At 36.5% G+C, this 10,115-nt stretch overlaps 1 protein-coding gene and 1 pseudogene across 1 annotated transcript; one reads left to right on the top strand and one right to left on the bottom strand.

Moving 5' to 3' along the window:
- Positions 1-589: 589 nt before the first annotated feature.
- Positions 590-1,531, bottom strand: LOC132423158 (olfactory receptor 10K1). The gene has a single exon (XM_060008555.1). The coding sequence runs from the start codon at positions 1,529-1,531 to the stop codon at positions 590-592; it is 942 nt and encodes a 313-aa protein (XP_059864538.1).
- Positions 1,532-8,648: 7,117 nt separating this feature from the next.
- LOC132426337 (olfactory receptor 10T2-like) lies at positions 8,649-9,617 on the top strand (annotated as a pseudogene).
- The last annotated feature ends 498 nt before the right edge of the window (positions 9,618-10,115 follow it).

Here is a 10,115-nt window from a genome sequence, read left to right as displayed (position 1 = left end):
AAGGGCATATGTATATAGGAAGGAAACTCCATAATAAGGTTCCAGTCTCAAACAAGGAAATGACAAAACAATCCCAAGTAAAGGCAAAGCCATTTCAATATGTAGATTTGGTGTGTGTAGGGAGGAGGGGGGGGAATCAGGGACCAAAAAGGGACACTAAAGTTTGCTGTTGAATGGAGGGGACCAAGGTTGCCTGTTGTCTTCTGGAAAGGAAGAACTAATATCAGGAGGGGTAGGAATAGATAGTCATATATTCTTCTGTTCCTTTGAACTAGACAGCTTTGGTGCATCTTTGCTCTCATCAATGGATTTATTTGTTTTTGAATAATAAATCTTTACAGCAGTAAAATGTGATGAAATTTATTCTAGAAATGAGTAATCTTTTCACATATCTACATAGCCTTCTCAGAGGATTACTCATGGCAGAAAGCCAGAATGTCTTATCTTCTTTGAGCCTCATTCGCTTCATATGAAAAATGTCTTTACATTACAGCATGTTCTACATTTAAATGAGAAAATATTTGAAAGCACACATTTTACTTGGCACATAAAAGGCATACAATTAACTGAACAGTTAATAACTGGCTCTTTAATTAACAGGATATGAAGTCTGGACCATTGTTCTTCGAACGGTTGATTTGAATTCCTTATTCCTCAGACTGTAAACCATTGGATTGAACAATGGAGTGAGGATGGTATAAGACACAGATATTAGGGTGTCTTGACTTGAAGAGTAATTGGATTTGGGCCTTAAGTAGATGAAAGAGGCACAACCATAATGAACAGTTACCACAATGAGACGGGAGGCACAAGTAGAGAAGGCTTTGTATCTTCCAACAGAGGATGGGATTTTTAGAATGGCAGAGATGATACGGATATAGGAAACCAGGATAAGTAACAGTGGAATAATCAAGGCAAACACACCAAGCATGAATATGACCAACTGACTGAGGCGAGAGTGATGAGATGCCAGCTTGAGGACAGGAGAAATGTCACAGAAGAATTGGTGTAGTTGGTTAGAGGAGTGGAATGGCAAGTGAAATACCAGGGAGGTGGTTACCAGTGAGACAGTGAAGCCACAAGCACAGGTAGCAGCCACAAGTCCCACACACACCCCATAACCCATGAGCACTGTGTAATGCAGAGGGTTACAGATGGCCACATAGCGATCATAACCCATGACTGCCAGCAGGAAGGAGTGAGAGCAACCTAAGAAGAGGAAGGAAAACATCTGGATAGAACAGCCCAAGAAGGAGATGGTCTTCTTCTGGGCCAGCAGGTCAACCAGCATCTTGGGTACAAGAATGAAGGTGTAACAAGTCTCAAAACAGGAGAGTACAGCAAGGAAGAAGTACATAGGGGTATGGAGGGCTCTGTCCAGGACAATGGTGGAAATGATGATGGCATTTGTGCCCAGGGTGAACAGGTAGATGAGCAGGAAGACAATGATGAGCAGCCACTGCAGCCCAGCCAGAGATGAGAAGCCAAGGAAGACAAACTCTCTCATCAAGGTCTCACTGACCCATTCCATGGTCATGTTATTAGGAGAGCCAGAGTCAGAGCCAGAGGCCAGGATCCAAGGAGGGAGAAATGCACGGGGAACTCAGCACAAAGCCTACAGGTGGCAGGTATTTCCAGATGTTTGGTGGAACTCATTCATTTTCTCCAAAAACACCTGCCAAAATAAGAATTAAGGCTAAATATGGAACAGAACAACTGATGACCAATTAGAAGACTTTTTTCCAAAACCAAGAACATATTATCTCTCTAGCTAAGGATTAAGGAATTATCTGGTTTTTTCCCCTTGTATCTTACTTATGGATTATTGTGTTTTCCTTGCTCACTACAAGCCTAAGGAAAACAGCTCTCCAAAAGTGAAAAATATGGTAAACTTCAGCTATCTGAACTTGATCAGAAAGTGGAATGAAAGAATGAGTAATGTTCAGACACAGCAGGTGAATTTCAGTTTATCCAACCACAAATGGGGAAGGAAAAGAAGAACTAGATTATCTCTGAGCAAAACTGTGAGGGGATTTGTGTTTATTGACAACTTATTATATGATAAGATATGTGGCAAGAATATCATATACCTTATGTCAACTACTCATTATAACAATTTTATGTCAATAGGCAAAACAATATGAAAAATAGAAAAAAACTTTAGTTTTCAGACCAGTTAGAAACATTACGGGAAGTTCCACAAACTAGAGCACTGAGACAAGGGTAGAACAGAAGATAACATTAGTTTAAAGAAAATTTTCTCCTTTTTTTAGAAAGAGAAGAATCATCATACTGTTAGAAAGAGTCTCATTTACTTTGTGGCATTTTAAACACACTTCACTTTTCTTGTTCTGAGGTGCCTCAGAATAATAGAGTTTTCCAAAAATGGCAAGACCTTCCTTGTCACACAGAGCGACAGAGAATATAACAATTGGGCAGTTTTCCAGGATTACAACTCCTGGTCAAATCATAGGCTTTATATATTTTGCATATTGTTATGTCAGTAAGATTCCTTTGGGATATTCTGCTACTAAACACAGTTTGCAAGCTGTTAGAAAAAAATATTTCTAAAGTCATTTTTAGAGCTTATATCAGATCATTTTTTCATGGATGTATTTCCCAACTGCCTAAGCCTAAGAAGTAAAGAAAATGTCCTTTGTATGCAAAATCATTTAACATTTATTGGTTGTACCCAGTCTTCATTTGTACACTTTTCAGTATATTTAAATGTTTACATCATTATGTGTTGAGGAATTGTTTGCATCTGCTACCAGAATTTTGTTTTTGCATTTTTCATGATAATAGGAAACCTTGGCTTTCTAGACCTTAAGTTAAGTGATCGGAAATTTCTGAAACTCACTGTACCTATCCTTAGAATTTGAAGATAAGTTTTGTTCTTCCTTAATTACTAGAAATTGGTCATAAACTTAGTAGGTGCAATTATTTGAAGTTAATATTAGGATAGTCACACATGCTGGTTTTAAAGTTCTTCAACACAAATAATAGGATTTTTTTTCATTCTGTAACTCTAAAGGTATCTCCATTATATATAAATATAAAGAATGTAAATACCATATATATCCCTGTTATATACATACATTTGTATGTGTATACTTATATAAATTGGTATAATATACATATGTTTTCTATATGAAGAAAGGCAAACTAACAAGGCAGTTTCCATGTATAATACCTCCACCTGGACAAAGGGACCCTGTTTCTTTCGAAACACTGAGGGAAATCTAAATTTATGATCATTGCTTATCCTTTTCTTATTACTTTCCCAAGATTTTTCTGGATCTACTGTCAACTAATCCACACCTCATCCCCACTATATTCTCACTCCATTGAGTATGAATTATAGAGTAGATCACAGAAGGTAGAATTATCTGATGCTGAAGGAGCACCTGTTTTTCCCCAATACCAAAAACAAAAAAGAAAACTGTTTAGATTATTTGTCACGCAAACTCATGAGAGCAGCTGATTTCAGTTAAGGGGATTTTTACATACATTTACTATAACCCCACAGTCTAAATGAGTTGTATGATTGATATATTTGCCCTTTTCGTGGTGTATGGAGACTCACTGGCACAGTATACCTGAGAAGGCAGCCCCCATCTGCTCAAGAAGACATCAAAGACCACCAGAGAGTGTTATATCAGTACTAAGGATAGAAAGATATAAGGGCAGAATAAAAAGATCTTCCAGCAAATACCCACAGCCCATAAAATTAAGGTAAAAGATCCCTCAGTTTAGAGTAAGAAGATCTATATTTCAGGTCTAGTTTTGTGTGACTTCAGGCAAGGTATTTAACTTGGATATTCAGTCTTTTTCTTTTTAAAATTAAAGGCGATATGGCAATAATTGTAATAAACTGTTGGAAAGTACTTAAACAGAGGCTCCTTGAATAACATGTTGCAGAAGAAGTTTTGACTTAGGGTAAAAGTTGAATACTAACCCTTAAGATAAATTTTCAACTCAGAGACTCCAAAATTCTCTAGTTAGATGATCCCTAAATTCCCTTTATGATATTCTAGAACTAAACAATGGAATTCATGTTATGATCCTTGGAGATGACACTTCTGCACCTTATTTTTCTAACTCCTTCGATGCTCCAAAAAGTTTTATATAATTTAAGCTTAAATAGTGACTCAATAATTGAGGGTACTGGGTACCTCAAAAAGGGGGCAAATCTACAAATTTTTCTGATGCAGAATTTTGATGTTTTCAGGGAAAAAAATCAGTCAAATAACTGAGAGATATTATGTACCCAGTCTCAGATATTAAAGAAGTGGAATTTTTGTATTCTTAGAGACACATGAAAATCCTGAATTGCCTTATTAAAATGGAGCTTAAGTATTAGATTATAACTAAAAATATGCATCCATGAGTACACAGCAGATAGAGAAGTGAGGATTTAGTTAAGTATGTGTTTCACTTAGTCCGTGAGGCAACCAGTTCAAAAAAAAGAAAAATAAATAAAGAAAAGAAAATCTAGCTGACAGCAAAAATGACCCAATCTGATCATGAAGAAAAATTCAGAGAACTATGTGGACCATGCCAAATCACTTTTAGTACCTGGAGTTAAAAGCAGCCCATGGTTCTCCTTCTTAACCTTGCCACTTGCCAGAATTGCAATGGGGTGCCAATGTTCACAAGCACTAGCCCTCACTCAGGTCTAGACCCCACAAAACCCCAGACTAGAGCAACATTCCCACTGCTCAGCAAGTACCTACATTGCTCTCCTCCTTTTAATTCAGACAGCAACATTCAGGATCTGGGATCCCTTGACAAGTAGATTCTAAGCCAAAGACCAGAACCTGAAGAAATCTCAGCAAAAGAGAGTGAATCTGCCTTGAGACAGAAGCTCTCCTCTGCATCCTCCTCTATCCATCAGGACTCTCAACTTGTCCAGCCAAATTCATTACCTTTAGAAATTCTGGTGACCAACATGGGGTATGGTTATTAGAAGTATATACTGATCATTGGACTCCTGAGGCTTGATCTACTGCATGGGGGACATTGCCCTGGGATTAATTAGAAGTCAAGGTTATTTTGGAAAATAATGTCACAAGTTTCTCAAAGGTAGCCTTAGTTGAGGTACCTGAGGAGTAGGAGTCATAAGCATAATTAGCCCATGTCTTCACTGGAAGTTGAGCGCATATGTTATGGATTCTGAAGGAAAAATCACCACAGTTACGACTGTAATGCAGAGGCCAAGTGGAAATTTTTCATTGAATTTTAAGTCAGGAAACTGGTATATTTGTCCAGTGATTCTCAAATTTAGTGTTTATGAGTCAAAAGAGGGCTTAACTGCAAATTTATCTTCTCAGGTTTTTGTCCATAGAAATCCTAATTAGAACCATTGGGGTGTTCTGCCAAAACCTAAATTTTTAACAAGTGTCTTAAACCTATTTGAACATTATCATTAAATTTCTTGTTATCTTAAATTTTTTTGGCTAGAATAACTATATATATAAAGTTGTCAATTTCATCCAAGCTAATCCAAAAGCAATATAATTCCATTCCAAACCCCAGCATGAATTGTGAAGGCAACCTGACAATACAAATTTCTAAAGTTTACATAGAATAATAAGACATTTTTGAAAAAGGAAAAGTGATATAGAGGCTCACTCTTCCCAATAGTAAGATGTCTTAGTGATAAAGAGAGCTTGCTACTGGAACAGGAAGAGTTAAATATTACAAAGAGACAGAAAGGAGAGCTCAGAAATTGATCTATGTATATTTGGAAACTTGGTCTTTAATAGAAATTACCTCATAAGTCAGTAAGGAGACTGTACTTAGAAAATAATAATGGGAAACCTGGTTCCTTCTATGTACACATCACTCATTATGAGGTGTCATATAGAAAATTAAATGGCTTACTGAAGGCTCAGATAGAGCACCACCTGTGTGACAACACATGATGGAATCCCACATGTCTACTCAAAGCAGTGTATATTTTGAACTAGCAAACAATGTATTGTGCCTATTCTCCAATAACAATAATGTGTAAGTCTGGGAATCAATGTAAGGGGAGACGGAAATGATTATTTTCATTATTACCTCTAATGACTTCATAATGATGAGCTTCGTAGTTTAGAGGTGTTGCTTTCCAAAGGAGTGTTGTTTCTATCAGGAAACACAAAAACAGAAATTGAGACTTGCCTTTGGTTACTTCAGTCTACTTTGTTCTATTGTACAAATACTCTACAGACAGAAAGGGGCTTTTACACTAGGCAGGGTAATTCATCCTATATTTTTTAAATTATTGCTACATATTTGATTTTATTTTTCTGAAAATATTTTGCTTAATATAAAAACTTAAACTTAAATTATAGATCTGTAAGTTATAGATAGACCATAAATGCATAAATTTAGTTCTGGGCTCTATTCTGTTCTGTTGTCTATGTGTTTGATTTTGTCAGAGGCATATCATTTTGATTACTGTAGCTTTGCAATATATTTTGAAATCATAAAATGTGCAGCCTCAAGCTTAGCTGTTCTTCTTCAAGATTGCTTTGGCTATTCAGTGTCCTTTGTGGTTCTATATTAATTTCAAGAATTTTTTCTATTTCTGTAAAGAATGCTTATAGGATTTGGATAGGGATTGCATTTAGTTTGTAGACCACTTTGGGTAGTATAGACATTCTAATATTAATTCTTTCAGCCCATGAACACTGAATCTTTTTCCATTTATCTGTTTCTTTACTAATTTCCTTTCTCAATATTTTATAGTTTTCAGTGTAGAAGTTTTTCACCTCTTTGGCTAAGTTAATTCCAAAATATTTTATTCTTTCTGTTGTTATTGTGAATAAGATTGTTTTCTTAATTTCCTTTTTGGATAACTCATTGTTTGTGTATAGAAAATGGCTGATTTTTATGCTGATTTTGTATCTGCTACTTTACTAAATTTGTTTACTAGTTCTAATAGTTTTTCTGATTGAATTGTTAGCGTTTTCTACATATATGATTGTACCATCTGCAAATAGAAATAATTTAACTTTTCTCATTCTGATTTGGATGCTTTTTATTTCTTTTTCTTATCTAATTGTTCTGGCTAGGACTTCTAGTACTGTGCTGATTAGGAGTGATGAGAGTGGGAACCCTCCCTACTGTAACCAATTTTAGAGAAAAACTTTCAGTTTTTTCCTACTGATTATGCTTTAGCTCTTGGCTTTTCATGTATAAACTTTACTGTGTTAAGGTAAGTTCTTTGGAGAGAGTTTTAATCATTACTGGATGTTGAATTTTGTCAAATACTTTTTCTACATTTATAGATTTTATCATGCATTTTATTTTATTTTATTAATGTGGTATAGTACATTGATTGATTTGTATATCTTCAACCATCCTTGCATCTAAAGAATAATATGTAATAAATTTAATGTTCTCTTATATTTATCAATAATTTCCTAGTATTTTGTTGAGGATTTTTGCATCTATGTTCATCAGGGATGTTGGCCTGTAGTTTTTCTGTTGTGTCTTAATATGGCCTTGGTATTAGGGTGATGTTAGCCTCATAATTTGAGTTGGAAAGTGTTCTTTCTTCTTTGATTTTTTGGAAGAGTTTAATAAGGATTGGTATTAACTCTTTGCATGTTTGGTAGAATTCACCCATGAAACCATGTGGTCCTGGACTTTTCTTTTTTGGGAGATTTTTGATTACTGATAAATCTCTTTATGTGTTAATTGTCTGTTTAAGCTTTCTATTTCTTCTTGATACAGTTTTGGTAGATTAATATTTCTAGAAATTTGTTCATTTCTTCTAAATTATTCAATTTATAGGTGCACAATCGTTGATAATATTCATTTATGTCCCTTTTTAAATTCTGAGGCACACATTATAATATCTTCTCTCTCATTTTTTATTTTATTTATTTCAGTCTTCTCTTTCATTCTACTTAGTTTAGCTAAGACTTTGTCAATTTTGTTTATTTTTTCAAAAAAACAGCTTTTAGTTTTATTGATTTTTTTTTTTTTTTTTTTGGTGGTACGCGGGCCTCTCACTGCTGTGGCCTCTCCCGTTGCGGAGCACAGGCTCCGGACGTGCAGGCTCAGCGGCCATGGCTCATGGGCACAGCCGCTCCGCGGCATGTGGGATCTTCCCGGACCGGGGCACGAACCCGTGTCCCCTGCATCGGCAGGCGGACACTCAACCACTGCGCCACCAGGGAAGCCCAGTTTTATTGATTTTTTGTGTTCTTTTTCTAGTCTATATTTGATTGATTTCTTCTCTAAGTTCATCATTTTACTCCTGTTAAGTTTAGGTGAACTCAGGTCAATTAAGCAAATGGTTTAATTTTTTTAAGCTTCAGTTTCTTCTTCCATAAAATGGCAGGATTGGATGAGATGAGCTTGAAATCACTTACTGATTTAATGAACTTTATATGAATCTTCTGTGCAAATAAGAATACAAAGAATGAAAACAACTTACAAAAATAAATTTCTTCAGATATCATTGAATTGGGATATTACTTACATCACTACTCCTCATGCTTCCTGCTTTCCCCTCATTCCATGATCAATGTGCTTAACTTGTTACTCATTTTTTCATGCCAGTATTATTAGCTTTGTACAGAAACATATTTGTGGTTTCCATGGGAACATTTCACCTTTGTCAAACTCTTTCTGTTCTGAATGTTAGGATGTCTGAGTCAGAATACCAGTGCCTATTGGAGAGACAGAACCAGAATACGATCACTGAGTCCAACATTATAGGATTCTCAAAACTGGGACATTTGCAAATCTTTCTCTTCTTTATTTTCCTCCTGGGTTACCTGACCATTCTGATGGCCAATGCAACCATCATGACTGTCATTCATCTGAATTGGGCTTTGCACACCTCTAGGTACTTCTTTCTCTTTGGCCTCTCCTGCTTTGAAATCTGCTATACCTTTGTCATTGTACCAAAATGCTGACCAAGGGCTTTCCACAAGTCTGACTATTTGTTTCTCTGGGTATGTTTCCCAGCTCTATTTCTCGGTGGGCTTGGCTTGAACCAACTGTTTCCTAATTGCTGCGATGAGCTATGATTGCTATGTTGCCATCTGCAACCCTTTCAACTATACACTCATTGTCAGCTGAGCCACCTGCATGCAGTTGGCTTTAGCCTCAGGCTTCTGTGGTTTCCTGATCTCTGTGGTTGCCAACGTCCTGGTGTTTAGTGTACCCTTCTCTGCCTCCAACTGAATCAACCACTTTTTCTGTGACATTTCCCCTGTCATAAAACTGGGCTGCACAGACACCAACCAGAAGGAGATGGTTATCTTCTTCCTCAACATTCTGGTATTGTTGGTTCCCTTAGTGTTGATCTTCATCTCCTATGTCTTCATTGTTTCCACCATCCTCAAGATCTCCTCAGTGGAGGGACAGCATAAGGTCTTTGCCACCTGTGTCTCCCACATCACTGTGGTTATTTTCCATTATGACTTTGCCTCCTTTTTGTACTTGAGGCCCACATCCCTTTTCTCCTCCTATAAGGACCAACTTGTGGCAGTGACCTATACAGTGATCACCCCACTATTCAACCCTCTTGTCTGCACACTGAGGAATAAGGAAGTGAAACAGCTCTGAGAAAGGTTCTCAGTAGATATTTATTTACCAAAACTATATGAGTGAGTCAATATGTCAGGGAGGTTATATTCAGGAAAGTGTCCTAGATAAAACTTCAATTCTATAAACAAATTGATTTTTTAATCAAAAAATAGAAGTAAAGCCTTCAAGTCACCTTAATCTTTTTTTATTGTAAAGTCCTTCTGACTGGAGTGCCAAGATAGTGGATTAGGGAGACTCTGAGCTCAACTCCTCCCACAGACACACCAAAATTACAACTATTTACAGACAAACTATTGATTAGAAATACTGGAAGGCTAGCAGAAAAGATCTTCTACAACTAAAGATATAAAGAACGACCTGCAACAAGAAGGATAGGAGGGACAGAGATGGAGTATAGTAACAACCCATAACCCTGAGTGGACAATCCACAAACAGAGGATAATTGTAATTCTTATGGAGAATCTCTGCACCTGGAAAAAATGACACCCAAGAAGGTTTGGCTTTGAAAACCAGAAGGGCTTACTTTTGGGAGAGCCAGAGGGCTATACAAAGGAGAG

Source organism: Delphinus delphis, chromosome 1 (assembly GCF_949987515.2).
Source record: "Delphinus delphis chromosome 1, mDelDel1.2, whole genome shotgun sequence".
Classification (NCBI taxonomy): domain Eukaryota; kingdom Metazoa; phylum Chordata; class Mammalia; order Artiodactyla; family Delphinidae; genus Delphinus; species Delphinus delphis.
Note: the sequence above shows the minus strand (reverse complement) of the source record. Positions and strands in the feature narration are given on the sequence as shown.

What these genes read in the sequence shown, in the direction of transcription:
- LOC132423158 (XM_060008555.1), bottom strand. Translation starts at nt 1,531, where the DNA reads ATGGAATGGGTCAGTGAGACCTTGATGAGAGAGTTTGTCTTCCTTGGC.